Here is a 20,070-nt window from a genome sequence, read left to right on the forward strand (position 1 = left end):
GGTTCAACTCGATGAGGTTTGCTTTTAAAGATTTAAACATTCCATTGTGTTGTGACACAGCTGTGTCACCGTGTTGAAATAGAGATCCTGGACCTCTGTGGGTGGTGAGCCATGATTATTAGGTTATGGGCATGCGATTTTTTTTCGTTGAAACGCACGGGCATATTTGCTAGTTTAAAAGTGCCCCGCGGGATCAGCCTCGGCGGACGTCTCCTCGCCCAGCGGCTCCTCCGCCTCCACGAGATCCACCCACACCTCTTTCCGAGCAAAATCGCTAGATTTTTTTCGGCGCACCTCCTTGTGTTTGCTCTCGATGGGAAGCGAGCGGGGGGTCAATCAATCGGAGATCCAGATCGAGCAGGATTAGGGTGCGATGATGGGCCATAGAATGGGCTGAGGCCCAGGCAAGCGATCGGAGGAATCGGTCGTACGAACCATTAACTTTAGTACCACCTTGGATTTTGGAAAAATATGGACGTGTTGAAAAAAAACTGAAAGCATAAATTCACGAGAAGTAGCATATTGTGACGGTGAACTCACGGAGTCAATCTGTACTTTGTTATTAGGGAGAGATAATAATATATAGGGAAAGATATAGTTTGTCGGGTTCACCGTCACAATACGCTTCTCCTCGGGAATTTACGCTTTCAGTTTTTTTCACCTATATTATTTTCTACATCCGAGATGGTACTATTCATCCCAATCCAATCCAAAAACATTTAATTCCATAATTTTTGCATAAATCCCCCTTAATAAGTATTCATACTTTTCGTCCATCCTTCCTTCCTATATATCCTGTGTTTTTCGTACCTCAAAAACAACAACGCGTCAAAAAATAAAATGTCGTACGTCGGACTCAAACCTGGTCGGCCAAGAAAGCAAACACCCTTGCAATCCAACTCAACTAGCCAACACTTGTATGGAAAAGGGCGTTGATCTGCGCCGGTGCGCTGGCCCAACTGTTGGGCCGGTCCAGCACCAGCCGTCTGATGCGCGAGCCGGGGTCGTCAGATCTCCGCGATCGAGATCTCTCTGAAAAAATCCTCCCGCACGCAGCAGGCTGCACCTCGCCGCGCCCCCGCCCCTCGCCGCAGGCTGCACCTTGCTGCGCCCCCGCCCCTCGCCGCAGGCTGCACCTCGCCACACCCCCGCCCCTCGCCGCATCGCACCGGGGGCCGCCCCCTGCCGGCCGTTGACCTCGCAACACCCATCCCCCACCCCCCGCGGATGGCAGCTAGCCACCTCCGGCGTCAGCCTTAGCTTGGCGATGAAGTCCGTCGCAACTCCGTCACAGCCGGCCATCGACACATGCAACACTCGCCGCAGTTGTAGCTAATCCGTGAACGCTGTCGGAACTCGCCGCCGCGCTTGAAGCATCATGGCCTCGTGAATGGATGTAGCAAAATACATCGCCACTGGTAGCAAAAAACGAGCCTGTTGCAACAAAAATGTCGTCCTCGTCGTTGCCGGTTACACCTCAGTTGTAAAAAAGCGTCATGGCCGCATGAATGGATGTAGCAAAACACACAGACGGTAGTAGCACAAAAATGACACAGTTGTAGCTTTTCTCTCAATGGTTGAAGCTTTTCCCCTCTACAGTGGAAGCTTTTCTGTAAACGATTGAAACTTTTTTCGTTTTGAGGAGCGCCTGGGTGAAATCTTCCTCTATCGTTTGGTTGCAACTTTTTACTCTACGGTTGCAGCAAAATCACAGAGAGACGCCATTGGCCGTCGTCGAGGAAGATTTCTCAATCTCTGGTTGAAGCTTTTTCATCTGCGGGTTGAAGCTTTTTGTCAAACGGTTGTAACTTTTCTTGTATTTTGTTGTTTGGTTGAACCTTTTTTATCTACTGGATGTAGCTTTTTGTGTCCATGGTTGTAGCACGGGAAAACGCCGTTTGCAACTCTCCCAGTACCGCGATTGCAGCTCCTCCCCGTGGCCATGGTTGTAGCACAAACACCTCGTCCTCCCGGCGATTTGCCTGTCGCCGGTTGCAACAAAAGGGGAAGAACGGAGGAGAAAAAGGGAAGAGAGGGAGAAGGAAGAAAAAGGAGGTGGGAAGGCGAGCGGGGCTGCAACCTATATCCATGGCCGACGGCGAGCTGCTCCATGCGCTACAATGGGGGAGATGAGATGGGGTTAGACAAAGACGGAAGGAAGAAGAAGCAAAGAAAAAAAAGAAAAAAATTGAAAAACGTTTGGGTCAACTAAGCGCGCGTGCCAGCATGTCTCGCGCGTGAAAAACGGAAGCAACCGGCCGAGCGTCTCGGCCGACGCACCGTCCCCAAACACTTACCTATGGAAAAACCAAAGAAGTCGCCCTCTTATTGACCAATAGAGTTTCCTAGAAAATAAAAGAAGCCGCCCGACTCTGTACAGGGGGATAAAAAATGTTTTGTTTTCATGGGCCTTTTTTAAGACAGAAATGTACGTTCATGGGCCACGCGCGGTGCATCAAAAATTAAAGTGCTGCGTGAGAATCAAACTCATGATCTTCCCCGATAGCTGCAACCAACTTGGCTAACATATGTATGCTAATTTATCCCACCTCGCTGGTTTAGATGTATGCTTACCAGTTTATATATTTCGTAATTTACATGAAATATCAGCAAGACAAGAACTTGTAAAACGGAATTACGGGCTGTCTTGGAGGAATTAAAGGAAGGATGCATTTCGACAATTGAAAGAAATTATGTGGATTGTCTTGGTGGTGTGCATTAAAGGAAGGATCAACGATTAAAAGGAATTGTGTTCCTGTCTTAAAAGGAAAGATTAATTTCAAGGGACATTCACATGGCAAGGATTAAACGTGTTGGTGGGGTTGAAAGAAACATCAATAAAAAATTAAAAGGAATTATGTGCCTGTCTTAGGAAGGAGGATGGGAAAGGATTCCAACAAATGGGAGGATCATGCGTTGCAGCATGCCGGATGGCGTCGATTGGTTATTGTGCATATGCTAGGCCGTAATTGTTGTGTACGCTAAAGTTTCAAACAAAAATGCTGTAAAAAACTCCACATTAATAAGATAATAGAAATGTTAAGTTTTTCTCTATTAATAAGATAACAAAAAGTGAAAATTGTTGATTTTATACAGAAATAATACCGGTACAGATAGATACACATTAATAAGATAATAGAAATGTTAAGTTTTTCTCTATTAAATTTGGTAAAATAGAATAATATATTATATATAGACGTGTGTCTGTGTATTTATCCGAATTCTATATTTATAGATAATGTAACTCTTCTTAAAAACTTATCCTTATTTCTACTCCTATTCAACCGTGACAAAGTATTCTAATTCAATAATAATTTCATGGGAGAATATTCACTCTTTCCTCTCTTATTTGTTAATTTACAAACTTACCAAATAAGACAATTTTTTTGCTTTGTTACTTATTGAAGTATTATTATTGAATTGTTAAAAAAAAGTTCCATGTAGCTCGAGCTCCAAAAGGCATATGTGCTATTAGGGCTTCTACATCGGCGTGCGTCTCCCTTCTATTGCCAGCTGGCATCGTCGGATCCTAGCATGCCGGGCTACACCGTCTAATGCTCTCATGCCATGCCGGTGGACGTTTTAGTTGACACGTCAATTTTTTTCCCACAAGACTATGTCATCGGGAAAAGTAGCTTGATTCCGAGCTTGGCGCATAGGGTCTTCCAAAAGTAGCTAAGGAACTTGATGTCACGGTTCGAGACGATCGTCTTTGGCACTCCGTGTAGACGCAATATTTCCCTAGAAAAAAGAGTAGCAACATGTGAAGCATCGTCTATCTTGTTGCAAGGAATGAAATGTGTCATTTTTGAGAAACGGTCCACAACGACAAATACCGAATCCTTCCCATTTCGAGTCCTAGGCAAACTAAGTACAAAGTCCATGCTAATGTCTTCCCATGGTTGATATGGAATTGGTAGAGGCATATAAAGGCCATGGGATTGAGATTTGGACTTATCTTTGCGACATGTAGAGCATCGGTTGGTGAAGCGGTTGATGCGCGAAACATCTTGGGCCAAAAGTAGTTCTTCGAGAGCGTGGCGAACGTCTTGTCTCGTCCAAAATGTCCCATTAAGCCTCCTCCATGAGATTCGTGCAAAAGCAACAAACGAAGAGAAGACTCAGGGATGCAAAGTTTGTTAGCTCTCATAAGGTATCCGTCTTTGATGTAATAGCGTTCCTAAAAGGTATGCGACAAACTCTTGGCATAAGGAGTAGCAAAAGTAGGATCATGCTCATACAAGTCTTTGATATGCTCAAAACAAATGACATCCAATTCAAGTTGAGTAACAAGCATGCATATGCGAGAAAGGGCATCTACCACAATGTTTTCTTTACCTTTAATGTACTTGATGACATAAGGAAAAGACTCAATAAATTCACTCCATTTAGCATGACGCTTATTCAACTTGGTTTGGCCCTTAAGATACTTGAGCGTTTCATAATCGGTATGAATGATAAACTCATGAGGGCGAAGATAGTGTTCCCATTCATGCAAAACGCGGACTAAAGCATATAGCTCTTTGTCATAGATGGGGTAATTGAGTTGCGCGCCGGAGAGTTTCTCACTAAAGTAAGCTATGGGGCGCTTCTCTTGCGTTAACACACCTCCTATGCCATTACCACTAGCATCGCAATGAATCTCAAAGGGTTTGTTAAAGTTGGGTAATGCAAGCACCGGAGCATGAGTAAGCAAATTCTTAAGCTCATTGAAAGAGGTATCTTGGGATGGTCCCCAAACAAAAGGCGCATTCTTCTTGCTCAAAGCATGCAAAGGCGAAGCAATGGTGCTAAAATCTTTCACAAAGCGACGATAGAAACCCGCAAGGCCAAGAAAGCTACGCACTTGTTGCAAATTGGTTGGTTGTGGCCAAGTATTAATAGCATTGATTTTGGACTCATCAACATGAACACCCTTAGAAGAAACAACAAAACCCAAGAAAACGAGCTTGTCAACGCCAAAAAGGCATTTCTCCATATTAGCATAGAGATGCTCTTTTCGAAGAGTTTGCAACACAGTTCGGACATGAGTGACATGATCTCTAAGAGATTTGCTATAAACAAGGATATCATCAAAGTAGATCATAACAAATATACCTATGTAAGGGCGAAAGACATGATTCATAAGACGCATAAAAGTACCCGGTGCTTCTGATAGACCCATAGGCATGACTAACCACTCATACAAGCCAAACTTGGTTTTGAAAGCGGTTTTCCATTCATCACCCTCTTGTATGCGGATTTGATAGTAACCACTCTTAACATCAATTTTAGAAAAGATAGAGGCACCACTAAGTTCATCAAGCATATCATCAAGGCATGGAATGGGATACCTATAGCGAACGGTAATAGAATTGATAAGTCTACAATTGGAGCACATGCGAAAGCTACCGTCTCGTTTAGGCACAAGAATGACCTGGATGGCACAAGGGCTCAAACTTTCACGCACATGTCCATGGTCTATGAGATGCTTTACTTGCCTTTGTATTTCTTTGGTTTCTTCGGGGTTGACGCGGTAAGAAGCTTTGTTCGGAAGCGGTGATCCGGGAATGAGGTCGATGCGGTGCTCAATGCCTCGTAGTGTAGGTAGTCCCGGAGGTAGCTCGTCGGGGAAAACATCGTGAAATTCCTGCAAAAGAGAAGATAACACTAGAGGAAGAGTGTGAGAAGTGTTAGTTTGTGGGGCATTGTCCTTGCACACAAGGATGTAGTGTAGGACACTAGATGAGTTCTCACACACTCCTCTTATCTCACTTTTGGTGGCCAATAGGACTAAGTTCTTCTTTTCGCTCATCGTGGAGGTGTTCGATTTGGGCTTGTGGCGCTCACTCTCTTTTTGGTGGCTCGCTCTCTCACTATGATCTTCATGATGGGTGGCTTGCTTGTCGGCAATCACTTGGCTTGGCGACATTGGATGAAGGACGTACTCCTTGCCCTTCATCTTGAAGATGTAGTGGTTCGTTCGGCCATTGTGGATGACTCCTCTATCAAATTGCCATGGGCGTCCAAGGAGAAGGTAGCAAACGGTCATTGGAACGACGTCGCACTCCAAGGTGTCTTCGTAGGTGCCAATTTTGAAGGAGACTTGTACTCGATGCTCGACTTGGATAGTGCTGGAGTCGCTAAGCCATTGCACTTTGTATGGATGAGGGTGATTCGTCTTGGGCAATTGGAGCTTGGAGCAAAGTTCTTCACTTGCGAAATTATGACAACTCCCTTCATCGATGATGACCTTGAAAGATCGTCCATTGATGCCGGCCTTGGTGTGAAATATGTGGCATCTTTGGTCTTCTTCTTGGTGATGTTGGAGAGTCAAGACTTGGGAGACGACAAGAGCGGGACTTGAGTCAAGACTTTGGAGACTTGTTCCTCTTTATCGTTCACTTGCCGGTGCATGGCGACTTGCTCAAGAGCGTTCATTTCTCCTTCACTCATCGAGTCGTAGGTTCCGTCGTCGTTGAGGATCATGGTCCGCTTGTTGGTGCATTCGTAGGACTTGTGGCCTCGGCCTCCGCATGTGAAGCAAGGAACTTGTCTTGACCGTCTCATTGGTTGGAGTGGATGATGATGAAGCTCTCGGCTTGAAGTTGCTCGTAGTAGGAGGATGACTTGGAGTTGACGAAGCTTTCTTGGAACTCGACTTGTCGATGTTGCTAGTAGAAGGCTTGGTAGACAGTGTTGGAGTCGTTGAAGCTTGGTTGTTGGAGAAACCATATGACTTGGATGAGAACTTGGCATACTTGAAATCATCTTGCACTTGACGTTCCGCTTTGGTAGCTTGATGCACTAGCCCGACGAGGTTCGAGTATGGTTGGAAGTCGGCAATCTTCTTGATAGGATGGCTGAGTCCATTCAAGAAACGTGCCATTGTTTGCTCATCATCTTCCGTGACATTGGCTCTTATCATGGCAATCTCCATCTCCTTGTAGTACTCTTCAACGCTCTTGGTTCCTTGCTTGAGTAGTTGGAGTTTCTTGAAGAGATTGCGGTTGTAGTAGGTACGTACAAAGCGTGCTCTCATGACATCCTTCATTTGCGCCCAAGTAGTGATGGGTGGTTCACCTCTTGCCTCTCGGCGCTCGCTAATTTGTTCCCACCAAATGAGGACATAGTCTTAAAACTCAAGGAATGCCATCACGATCAAGTTGAGTAACAGCTGCCGGGCTACACCGTCTAATGCTATCATGCCACGCGGGTGGACGTTTTAGTTGACACATCAATTTTTTTCCCGTTGGCTCCTAATTAAATATGGTGGCTCCCCATGTTGGCCGTGCCTAAAATGGAGCTCTGCATGGTGGTGATGACTCGTGGTATTTGCTCCTATTAAACCTAGACGCACACCTGCACGGTATGTGGCTGATATGAACAACACATACATGTATTTCATGGCTGATCGGAAACACAAAAAAACTGGTTGTCGTTCAATAATCAATCGCTATGAGCTCGCATCAAGTTAGCCTCATCACATGTCACACGTTGGATGCTCTCGACGAGTAGGCTTATCTGAGATGGTGTAAAAAAAAGTTTACCTAACAAAAAAAAAAAGGTTTACCTGAGACGAACCATCAATTGCATTACAATTCTTTCTCAAGTATCGGTTTGTTCTTAGTTTTTCATTTTAATTAAGTTCCAAACAATGATTTGATTTTTTTGTCTCATCATTTTTGTTGTTCGACCGTCTTGGATCGGTATGCTTATGATCGATCCATTAACAAACATCACTAGCTAGCCACAACGCTTGCTCATAAGTGAGACCAATTAATCCAAATTTGTTCATTTGTTGGAGATGTACTTTAAGGCTGGAGGGAGGTCAAGCTTGAAGATAACTGACTCTGATGCTTGCAGTGTATGGAGGCTGCCTTTATAGGACCAAAAATGACTACTTGTGGATGCTAATATGAAATTAGGCGACGATAACATCGCAGCCCTTTTAGTCGCAGTTGCCTTTTAAAAGTCCTTATCTTATTTTGGCATATAATTTCAAATAAAATTATCTCCACCACATCACCATAGCCTGATTCTTGAGTCCTGGACAACGTGTTCATTTAGTAAGAGGATGCGGCCATGTGGGGATAATAATGTTTCACCTATTGCAATGTACGGACATATTTGCAACATGACTATTAATATTCTTAGGAAAAATTTGAAACTTTTGCTGATGGCCAACCTCATCGCCATGGAATTGATCATGTTTACCGTGATTAGGTGGAATATACATGACCACCATCGACGAATGGGAGAAGTGTTTATCGTGATTAGGTGGAATACATGACCACCATCCATGAATGAGAGAAGTGACCAGACCGATGTGTCACTAGGTATGTGTAAGGATTTTGTTCACCCGTTGCAACGCACGGACCTTTTTGCTAGGAGATATAGATATAGATACATATGTATAGTTTGTATTGAAATCTTTAAAAAGACTTATATTTACAAACCGAGGGAGTATCAGACGTCTGGCAGAAAGAGTTTCCCTTAGTTAAATCTAGTAGTCCTACGTGGTTGCAAATAGGCCTACTATATATGGTAGAATGCGTGTCTTATACCCCCAAGTTGATTATGTGCCCCTGTATAAGGGATGAACTTCGAGTCGCTGACCTAGCCCATCCTGTGGTGACTGGGCCGAGTTTGTCCTTGACTACACCCCATAGTCATGCCATCGTTATTTGCATTGCTTGAGTCACTAACTCCTTGTTTGCATTGGTCATCTCATCAGTGTCGTCTCTCATTGTTGCCACCTCTCCATCTCTTGAACATCTCCTTCGCTCTCTTCCTCTCGTCGTGTCGACCTTTCTTAACCCCAGAGTATGACTCATAAGCCTCCTCTATTGTCGCCATCATCATCATCATCGTCATCTTGAACCTCCAATCAAGCTACAGGACCTCAATTTCTTCGGAGGAGCCTCCCCATTCCTCATCGGGGCCATTTGCCTGTACTTCCTTTTTTTTTAGAAAAGGAGGATGACCCCCGACCTCTGCATCTAGGTGATGCATACGACCACTTTATTAATTATTCTCACAAGACCTTACAAAGTCATACAACAGTAAGACTAAAGCCGCTGTCTAAACAACAAATTATCGCTACATCTATCCAGTTGATGAAGGGGCGCAGATAGCCTGGGCCTAATACCAAACAGACATCGTAGCCAAGCCTAAAATCTAAGACCTGAGACCCCAACCTAGCCACTTGCCAGGTCTGGGACACACACTGGTCCGGCGTGCTCTCAGAGGCCGCCGCCGCCAACTGCCACCGCTCCATCTTCAGAACTGTATGGATGCATCAACCTTGCTCGGTCCAGCTATCGTCGACGCCATCATGGCACCCAACGGCACCTCCTCCCTGCGTGCAAACAGCTGTACACGTCGCGGTCATCACTGATACACCTCAACACCATGCTGCCACGTACCACCAGCCGACATAGCTTGAAGCCATTGAAGAATCTGTCGTGCATAGCACCTGCCGACCAGGCATGACCAAGCGTAGCACCTGTCGGTCAGGCATGACTTGACATCTCCACCGAAGCTCCGTGCAAGACGAAGCCGCTCCACCTCCTGCCTCTGACTTCCAGCGCTGCTCCACAAAACGACGCTCCCAAGAGAGAAACGACACCGCAGTGCCACCATCGTCCGGTTCGGAACACCAGATCCTAGGGTTTCCCCCGGAGCAATACGAGTGGGTCGACGGAAGTCACATGACGATGCATTCATCAAGGTAACGACGTGGAACACCACCATCGCCCGCCGTCGGCTCGGTTTTCACCGGCAACTACGTCTCCCCGACTCGCAACTGGTGCCAGATGACGGACCCCGAGATCCGAACACCCAGCCTCAGGCCGACCACCTCTGACGGAAGAGATGACCACCACCGCTGGCTACACCGGTCAGAACCTATCTGATCGGAGGTGCCGCCAACGAGACCACCAGGCCCTCCACGCCGCCGTCGCCGATCTGAAGACAGCATGCACGGCGCCGCAGCCAAGCCGGCCGCCGCCAACCGCAGCCGCCGCCGCCGCCCGAAGGGCCATCCGCAGCACCAGCAGCCCTGGCTCGCCGCGCCAAGCCATCGCCGTCCGAGGACGGGCCGGCCTCCGCCGCCTGCCGCCGTGCCGCAGATCCCAGATCGGTCGCGCCATCACACGCCTTGGGGTCCGCCCCACCCCAGAGACGTGCGAGAGAGGAGATCCCCCGCCAGCGCCGTCGGCCCCCGGGCTTAGCCCGGCGGCGTCTTCCGGCGGCGGCAGAGGGAGGGGAGGAGGGAGTTTGCGGCGGCGGTGGCTAGGTTTTTGACCGCCGAGTCGCCCTAGGGGGAGGGCGACGCGGGGCGAGGGCCTGTACTTTCTCTTGAGCTATCTTCTCCTACAACCTACAAATGGCATACGGTTTCATGCTCAAACATAGATGCAACAATGTGTTGAACTTGTTGAAAAATATGACAAGAGTGTTCACTTATTCATTAATGGTGGCACCAGTTCTTCACTTGGCCCAAACAACTCACTCACCGGCTGCAACTCTCAAGGACTGTACTCCAACGCCAACGGCTTGTGAGAGATTTTTCTGACCAATTGGACGGACGCTTCACGTGATCGGTACTGTTCCACGATGCACCTCAGATACTTTGAAACTAGTTTGATCATTCCCGGAGACTGAGGCAAGGTTGGACCTCCGCAAAATTCACGCCTCTCCCCTAACGTGCGACTAGGAGAGAAGCGACGTGGGAGGAATTATGTGCTTCCCAAGCGTCGAGGAAGAAATCATGGAGGCAAGCAAGCTAGACCAATGAAGAAGACATAGCTTTGGTTTTCATATGGGAAGATGTCTCACGTGATAGTACACCGCACAATACATGCAACCTAAAACCACTTAGTGACTGTCATTTGTGACCATAATTTGTGGAGCCTTTTTTCTTTCAGGAAGCACGTGAAAATGCAGCTCTCTACAATAAGCCGTGTAGAGCCAAAAAATGCCCGTGCGCTGCAAAAACTGGAACATAGTACTAAGTGCTGTAACTAGTGTGTAGGTGATCAAAAACTAATACTCCCTCCGTTCCAGAATACAAGGTGCACATGTTTTTCGAGATAAACTTTAACCATCAATTAGACAAATGATACTCCCTAACTTCAGCAAGAACCATGTCTTCATCAACTATTCTTTCACCACAACATATGTGGTAGCATACCTCCTTTCAATTATACAGCTTGAGAAATGTGCAAAAATTGCAATACGCCCTGCAATCAAATATGATCTTCCCTCTCAGTTTTACACACTGCTTCACCCTGCATATGACGAAACTAACAAGCAGATATCTCCTTTGCCTGACAACGCACTCTGATCAGGTTCAAATACGCAAAAAAATCGCATGACAACCAATTGGTTGGATGGTGGTACTACCCCAAGCCTACCAAGAATCAAACCTTAGGCTTTGTTGTCTCATTAACATATGTTCCCGTAGATCGAGGGGAAAAAGGAATTATGCACACTTTCACTTTCCCATGAATCCTACTAAGAAGTTGAACTCTCTTGTAACATTTCTGGAATTTGCATACAACTCAAAAAATATTTTCACTTAACGCCAGCGTAACTAAACCCAACTACCACAAAGAATGCAAGTTCTAGAAGCATGAGGATGTTTGTGCAATATTAAATACTACTCCCTCCGTCCCATAATATAAGAACGTTTTTGACACTAGTAACGTTCTTATATTATGGGACGGAGGGAGTACCTCTGTTCCTAAATATAAGAAGTTTTGGCAGTTTAAACTTAACCAACGAGACATCTTATATATAGAAACAGAGGGTGTAATAAATAGGACAACAAACGCTTGCAGCTTTTGGAGAATGAGAGAGATTAGCACTGAACACAACATTCCGAAAACAGCTAGCAGGCTGAGCATTTCCGTTCTTCATTTTACCTACCTCCACTGCTTGTCCAAGTAGTTGAGATATTTTGACATACAAATCCAGCATGTTTCTGGAACCTTGTCATGGGAATAGTTCACCAAGGCTAGGAATACATCAAGAATGAATCTTTGAGATTCAGGTTTCAGGGCGACACGGATTAGCATTGCGGTCCAGGCATTTGGGGCCAAACTGATTGCTTGACGGAATGATTGAACACCATTAACCAACCTTCTGATCATTCTACTTCTCTACAAGTTCAAAAGAAGAAACCTTCAGTACATACACACTTAGGCCCTATAGCATGTAACACAGTGCTGATATGAAATGCCACTAAAGACCAACTCATGTAGTAGCTCATAGAATCATCATCCTCTTTTTTTTCTCTGATTAAACAGACCAACTGTTTTTGGGGATTTAGGAAACAGACACCTAACGCAATTCTGGGATGATTCCGAGGGATGCAATGATGATGCAGCAGCCATGCATCTAGTACTGGAGTGTAAATTTGTGAAAAACAGTTAAGCAGTAGGACCAGTTTCATGCAATCTAAAATGGGTGTTTTCAGCACAGAGTACACTGATGTAAGCGATTAGAAATGAGAAATCGTGACAAGCATTGACTAACCTCTGGATTTAGCTCGCCTGTATTTCCCTCTTCCTCAAATATACCTGGAAATGTTGTTTCTTGTAAGAATGCATCAGAAGCCTTCACAATGTCCTGGATAAGGAAAACACGAACCCTCCAGCCTTTCCTCGATAAAATGAAATGAAAAAGGTCTTCTGTAGCTGAAACAACCGAATGCATATCGAATGATCTCCAGTCAGAACTGCTGGCAGTATTCTCTTCTCCAGGTTTCTTTGAAGATTCTGACGACTGTTGAGATATAGCTGCAATCTGCATATTGAAGGATAGTAGGGATCAAATGTAGTAACAGAAGCTAGAAAGATAAAGAACACCAAAGGGTCAGCTGCCACATAAATTCATGACAATGATAGCAACTCAACACTATGGTACATTTCTATTAGTCCTATGTCAGCTGATGTATGATGACCACCGCTAAAATTTGTATAAACTGTTACAGCACTGGATGCATTCAAATCCTTTCGGGTCTTACCATAATAGCTATTAACATTTCCTAGTAAACAAGGGTAACAAGGGACTTCTTATTCATGCTCATGAAGAGATGGGGGCAAAAATCAGAACTAGAGCCATGATGCTGCAGCCATAGCAGACATGACAATATTCTTACCAAGTTATAAAATATTAAGACTTGAGAGTGCATTGCAAACAGTTCCAACAAGAAAGGAAACAGAAACAAAAACAACTAAGAACTACATACCAGCCGCTCCAGTCGATTCCATCTGATGGATCCATCATCACGTATCAGAAGCTCCCTCAATATTTTCCTCATATCAGGGCTGGGGTCTGCAAGGAGCCTCCCAATGACAAATGGGTAAGCGCTCTCAATAACTTTGAAATCAGGATCCAGTGCTTTTGCAGTCCCTTCTAAAGAACCAAGTGCTCTTATCACCAGTGCATAATCAGGAGGAAGAGAGAAATTAAAATCATACATGACGTCATACAGATGGTTCATTACCCCCTGTAAGAGAAGCAAATAGCGATTTAGAATGTACCAACTCATCCAGGTTAGGAAACTACGAATTGAAGGGCCAAATGAAGGCGGCAGCAATACACAAGACTGGAGAATGTGACAGAGACCCCAGTGACCGAACAGTGTGTATGTTAGAACCATGAGCAGCTAATTACTTACACAATGTTGGAACCTCAGGAGTGCAGAGAGAAGAAAATGTCACTGCTCCATTAATTTTTTTTAATATCATGTCTACTACACTTTTCGAGATGCATCAGAAAATTTTCATTCTAAGCATAGCTTGACTGTGGTTATTACTAAAGCATTCATGTTATTTTAGCTGTTTGTTCAGTTCAGCTAAGGGCTATATAGCACATGTGCACTCCTAGGTCTCAACTATGATTAAGGTGTCCATTGATTTCGACGTTGCATGACAGAATACAAATTATCATAACAGAATATATACTGGAAAGAAGAACACTAACTAACCTGAAAATCATTTGATTGCCTCCTTCCATCACCAAAGGCAACCCTCAATGCAGTTGCAACTGCATGTAGGTCTGTTCCCTCAGGGACAAATCCGAGTGAATGGAAGTCGTTCGCCAAGCCCAATGGGTCACGGTTAACATAGTGCACAAGCTGAAACAAGTGAACTCAGTTCCCATTAAGTTCTACTTCATATTTGAATAAAGTAACACGAATGAAACCAACAAAGGCCATATAAACTCATAATAAAACATGTGTGCACTTTTTTTAAACCACTCATACCTGCTTATATGGTAGTGCACATGTACTAAAACACACCAAGACCATTTAGTATATTATAATTTGATCCAAGTCACATAACTAGCTTAAACTTTTCACATGAGTGAGTACATGTGTATTGCTTTGCTTCTCAGTTCTATATTACTTGGCAGATACAGAACTCTTACTTTTTACTAACTTAAATTCAAGCAAATTTCATATATATACTAAGTTGTGATAATTGTGAAACGATAAGATTGTTTAGTCGACTATCTCTTGGCAAAGCTCCAGACTTGACTTCCTACTCGACATTTAGCATAGGAAATGACATTACCAATGTAAACCTATCCTAAAATTAACTCTTCTCCAATCTTTGAAAACCATAAACTAAAGCCTAAACCCAATAGGTTCGAAATATAATACTCCCTCCGTCCCAAAATAAGTGTCTCAACTTTGTACTAACTTTAGTACAAAATTGTACTAAGTTTAAGACGCTTATTTTGGGACGCAGGGAGTAGTACAGAAAACAGGATAACAGGTTTAGCCACATATCATCTAAGTTCGAAATATATCTAGTTTTGCCATTAACAAGAATGACACTCTTTATAAAGATGTTCCAGGTGAATGCACAAAAACCAAACAAGCAACAAACATACTTGCATGTAAAAAGATGAAGCTTACCATCTGTATGAGTCCCACTCGATAGTGTCTTGGAATATCACCCATCATACCAAAGTCAAAATAAGCAAGAGACCCGTCTTCAGTTGCCACCAGATTACCTGGATGGGGATCTGCATGGAAAAACCCATCTTCGAGAAGTTGTCTCAACGAGCAATAGAGACCCTATAAAGTTCACCCAAAAACATCAGCATACAAAATAAGAACACAACAACCCAATGAAACTAACCACATGACTTGCAAAGATAATGAATAAGTATGGTGAAAAGAGCGAAAGAATCATACAGAAGATAGTCCAACTTTGGCAGCTAACCGAAATACTATACAAACAATTCAATTATTTACAATCTTACACGAATCATAAAAAGAAAGGTAACTAGTCAACACAATATCAATAGTATGTATGTAGCTATGTCTGTATCCAGTCAAAAGAAATGTCGGTAAAGAATTCTGGTTAAGGAGCACTGTAAGTTTACCTCATCAATCATCTTTTTCCTGTTCAGATTGGCTTTGCTGATGCGCTCAGCATCGGTCAGCTTGATCCCGTCAATCCATTCCAGTGCTAGTATAGATTTACGTGTATAAGTCCAGTAGACCTTTGGGACCTTGATACTGGTCCTGCCTTCACCACCTGAACCTGACAAGAAAACAAGATGATGACTTCACAGAGTTGCATATGTCAATTAATGCAGATGGAGTTCGCAGCCAAAAAGATGTTTGATGTTGAGAAATCTGAATATTTACTGTGTCCAGATTGGACTCAAGTGAGGGTAAGATGCCCTGCTCTATTATCTACTTAACAACTCGGATAACCTGTTCCATTACCAGCTTAAGTACTCAATTCAATACCTACTAGCTTGCTAACTTCTAGCTGACATAGTACTGATGCCTAATTCCTTCTGTTGTAATCCCCATGCCAATGATATGTATATAGAGGTTACTGACAATCACAAATTGAATAGATAAGATGTCAAACTCACCATGAGAATACAGGATTGCAAATCTTTCAGCATTCTTCCCTTCTAAAACATAATCAATCTCATCAAACATGTGTCTAACCTGTTGAAACAAAAGGTGCACTCCGAATTAACTATAACGCACCGCATATCAAAGTCTAACCAACTGGACTAGAACCCAGGTTGGCTCAACCTCTCCAAAAAGAATTGCCAAAGTGCCTGCCCAAAGGATTCGGATAAATACAACTTTCTTGGTGACTAGCTGCCCATGTCATTCCCTTGATAACATTTACAGGAAACATATATCATATACTTATTGTTTATGATTTAGAAAGCAATACAGAAAGCATCACAATAATAAACTACCCAAGGTAAGTCACTTGGATGTAAATTACCACGAAGAAAACCATAACAAGTTGCTAAAACATTCAAGGCCATCATACATGCTTAAGGGAGAAAAAATCATAATATAATCCTAAAAGTTTTATAGTTCGGCAGTTCTTAGTATGATATACAGATAATCCAAAGACAATCCACCATAAATGTGTGCTGAGAAAAAACCATATGTGAATTTTATCCGACACATTGAAGTGGCAGAATTCAAAGCAAGAAACACTACAAAACACTGTGAATTTTATACAACACATTGAAGTGGACAGAATCCATCGAGAGACAAACACTATAAAACACTATATTTAATATGTATGAAAGTAATCTGAAAAAACAACTTGGACAAAATTATATTACTCAGGAAAGATAAGAATGAAGAAAATATAACGGCCAAGGGTCAAGATCAGAGCTAAAAAGATGTGAAAACTCACAATTTCATTAACAGCTACCAATAAATCTTTGCGGGCCTTAGCAAATCGTTTTAGCTGTCCTCCAATCATATTGAATAGAAGTGCATCTAGGGTCAGCAAGGGTGCCATTCCAGGCCTCTGAACTTTGATTGCAACAAGCTCTCCAGAGTGTAGATGAGCTGCATGACTTGAAATATCAAAGGGATGCATTTCAATTTGGAGAACTCAGGTCTGAAATATATGCTAAAGGAAGCAAAATAAAATAAATGAGAACAAAGATGATCATACAAAAATAGCCAAATCCTAATCAGATACAACTAACCTTTGTATACTTGCCCCAGTGATGCTGCTGCAATTGGCTCTGGGCTGATATCAGCAAATAGATCAGACATTCGAGAGCCCAGTTCAGACTCGATGGTCCTGATTGCTTTACGAGTAGGAAATGGTGGTATTTGATCCTAACGAGATTGTTGTCAGCAAGCACAGTGAAATAAAATCGTCAATAAATAAAAGAAAGAAGAGTAAAATATAGTACTCCCTCCGATCCAAATTAATTGTCGCAGCTTTAGTGTAACTTTGTGCTAAAGTTGTACTAAAGCTGCGACAATAAATATGGATCGGAGGGAGTACAACAAGTTCTCAGCTTTCAGATTCTGAATTTAGTGCTGTTAATTACAGAAAATCTCATTGGGTTATTGCCATTTTAGGATCAATACTTTTCAGTGGCCATATATTGATGCCTTGATTCCAGAACCTTATCTCCTTCTCTAATCCCTGACCTTCTCATTCCAGTGCAAAAATATAATATCCTTAAAAGCTTGGCATAGAAAGCCATATCACTACAATAGTGTTGGTTTTCGATCAAGTAAGTGAAACTATGTAAAGCACGATAAGATGATACCTGCAGCTTCGAGAGCTCTTGACAATATGCGCTGGGCAATATATCAGGGCGCGTGCTCAATGCCTGTCCAAGCTGCATGGTGTGGAAGGATAAGGAAACGATTACATTACGAACTCCCAACCGTGGCCAGGGAAAAGGATTACACTATAAATCTCACAAGTTCACCAGTATACCAAATCCATATGAGCACTTTAAATGTTGATGTAACTAAACCATTGTTGTGCTAATTGCAGAGGTTCTGGTAGTCATAGTAACAAATTGCACATTTTAGACACTTTTTCAGTATTCACAATATGCAAAAGGTAAACAGCAGCAATAATATAACAAAGTAATGCCTCACTGTAGAGATCTCCCATTCTTTATCATTGTTTACAGACATTGTTCTGGCCTACCTTGATGTAAAAAGGCCCCAAGCGTATCAAGGTCTCCCGGAACTGAAATGGGGAAAATGACAACCACACAAGACACTCAGTTCCTCCACAAATAGAACAAGTAGGTAACAGGAATGAAGGAAGGAACGCAGGACAAAGAAAAATACCTTCTCAGCTCGTTTATGCACGTCACTGAGCAATAAATGCCAAACAGTAAGCTTCACAACATGATAAGAGATAGTTGCTGCCCTGTACAGTGCAAGGAACGGACCGAAGCCACGGTCAGCAAAGAGTGTGTGGGAACTTGATCCCAAGATTCTTCTAAACTGTGTTTCCAGCGACTCCTTTCTGATCTTTGCATACTCTGATGACGGTCTCCCACCATGCACACTTGTGAATGCACTTGAGTAGCTGCAAAACAGGAAACGACTGGCTTAAGAGTCATGTCTCTAGAGTCCAGCCAGACAACACCAGAACTATTTAACCTGCGGTCGGAGTGAAACCGCTATTTTTTTCCCCCTTGAACTAGCTATTTTTTGTTCAGGTGGTAACTCAACTTGCCACCAAACGGAATAGATAAGTTAGCATTGAGTTAACCGAATTGATTTAATTGGAATTGAGAACCTCCAGACTACAGTGAGGTTCAGAAAGCCTGTGGAGAACAAAGTTTATACATCAATTGAGTTATGGACACAGGGCATAACTGGGCGCAGCTCTCCATGCGTGTCAATTTCTAACTACAGTATGCAGGAAAAACGCCAGAGCTGACAAAGGGGGTTACTTGATAGACAAAGGAACAAATAGATAGCAAGCGTATTCCTCTATGCCTAGGTACATTATTACGCATGTTGCCACTTTGCGGGGGTTCCTGCGGGGGCATCTAGATTCCAAATGGAGCAGAAAAAAAATGCGATTACCTCCGAACAGATGGCGCGGCGGAGAGGGACCGCAGGGAGAGGTCGGCGGCGGCGGCGGAGTGGAGGGGGCGGAGGAGGAGGAGGGGGCCGTGGAGGTGGCGGCGGCGGCCGAGGTCGGCGCCGCGGGCGAGGAGGAGGAGCCGCGAGGTGGGGCCCGCCATGGCCGGGATCTCATCAGCTACATGCAGCTCCGGCTTCCCACCGAGCAGAGAAGAGAGGGAGAAAAGGAGGCAGGGGGAGAGCGTTGCTTGGGAAAGAGGAGAGGGAGGAGACGGCGCCACGTGACCGGACCACAGGGGCGTGCTGGCGCTTTGCTTCGTTCCTTGCTCGGTGCTGGGCCGCTTACTCCCTCGCAGCCGAACCTGGCCTACTGGGCCGTGCCGCCAGCCCAATAGCCCGCGTTCCCGGCACGTGACGATCCAGCACGGCCCACGGCTAAGTGGCGATACCAACTAATCAGCAGGTACTCTTTCAGTTTTCTCAACAACAACAGAAAATAAAGCAAGTACCCCTTCAGGAGCCCGCAAGGGTCACTTTTGGGGAGAAAAGAGCACGGCGCTTGACGCGCTCTCAGCCGCTGCCATGTGCTGCGCTTTGGACACTTCTTTCGGATTTTGTTCTCCTTATTTTTTACGCATTTTGGCTTTTATATGGATATTTTTTTGGTTTTTTCGGCTTTTTGCTTTTTCCTAGTTTTTTCTTAGGTTATGGAACAAAAAATCGATTTTTTCCATGGAAAAATGCTTTTTTTTTCTTTCGCCAGAGGCACCGATTTACTTCCCGTGGAGGCATTGCTTCCTCGAGAGAACAATCAACCCTCTCGAAAAAGAAAACAACATGGTTTCTTTTTTGCTTCTGTGATAGGCACAGATTTGCTTCTGCGAGAGGCATAGTCGTGCCTCTTGAAAAAGGGAAAAACGGGTTTTGACTTTTTAATGATTTTTTTGGCTTTTCGGTTTTTCACCGGTTTTCTTCGGTTTTGGACACAAAAATTCACAAAAAAACAAGGAAAAAACGGGTTTTTGACTTTTTAATGATTTTTTTGGTTTTTTGGGTTTTCACCAATTTTCTTTGGTTTTGGACACAAAAATTCACGGAAAAACACGTTTTTTTTTCTTTTTCTTCTACGAGAGGCACTGATTTACTTCTCGTGGAGGCATTCCTTCGTCGAGACAGAAAAGCAGAAAAACACGTTTTTCTTTTTTTTTTCTTCT

General features: G+C 43.8%; 1 protein-coding gene across 2 annotated transcripts; it reads right to left on the reverse strand.

The window, feature by feature from the left end:
- Positions 1 to 11,826: 11,826 nt before the first annotated feature.
- On the reverse strand, positions 11,827 to 19,110 carry LOC119330125 (uncharacterized protein slr1919-like). Of its 2 annotated transcripts, none has more exons than XM_037603244.1 (13): positions 18,857 to 19,110; positions 18,107 to 18,350; positions 17,961 to 18,002; positions 17,569 to 17,640; positions 16,990 to 17,125; positions 16,689 to 16,846; positions 15,892 to 15,970; positions 15,388 to 15,542; positions 14,915 to 15,076; positions 13,979 to 14,128; positions 13,238 to 13,498; positions 12,523 to 12,792; positions 11,827 to 12,146 (listed from the first exon to the last, which is right to left on the reverse strand). In XM_037603244.1, the coding sequence occupies exons 1-13, from the start codon at positions 19,015 to 19,017 to the stop codon at positions 11,910 to 11,912; spliced, it is 2,127 nt and encodes a 708-aa protein (XP_037459141.1). In that variant the 5' UTR covers positions 19,018 to 19,110; the 3' UTR covers positions 11,827 to 11,909. The 2 variants fall into 2 exon arrangements, with proteins under 2 accessions (XP_037459141.1, XP_037459140.1); XM_037603243.1 differs by having other exon boundaries at positions 15,388 to 15,548.
- Positions 19,111 to 20,070: the final 960 nt, after the last annotated feature.

This window comes from Triticum dicoccoides, chromosome 7A (genome assembly GCF_002162155.2).
Source record: "Triticum dicoccoides isolate Atlit2015 ecotype Zavitan chromosome 7A, WEW_v2.0, whole genome shotgun sequence".
In the NCBI taxonomy this organism is placed as follows: Eukaryota; Viridiplantae; Streptophyta; class Magnoliopsida; order Poales; family Poaceae; genus Triticum; species Triticum dicoccoides.

Excerpts from the sequence above, each read along its gene's own strand:
- LOC119330125 (XM_037603243.1), bottom strand. The coding sequence starts at position 19,017 with ATGGCGGGCCCCACCTCGCGGCTCCTCCTCCTCGCCCGCGGCGCCGAC. Across the intron at positions 17,126-17,568 it reads AAGAGCTCTCGAAGCTGCAG|GATCAAATACCACCATTTCC; the intron begins GTATCATCTTAT and ends CAATCTCGTTAG. Across the intron at positions 15,549-15,891 it reads TGCAATCCTGTATTCTCATG|GTTCAGGTGGTGAAGGCAGG; the intron begins GTGAGTTTGACA and ends TTTTCTTGTCAG.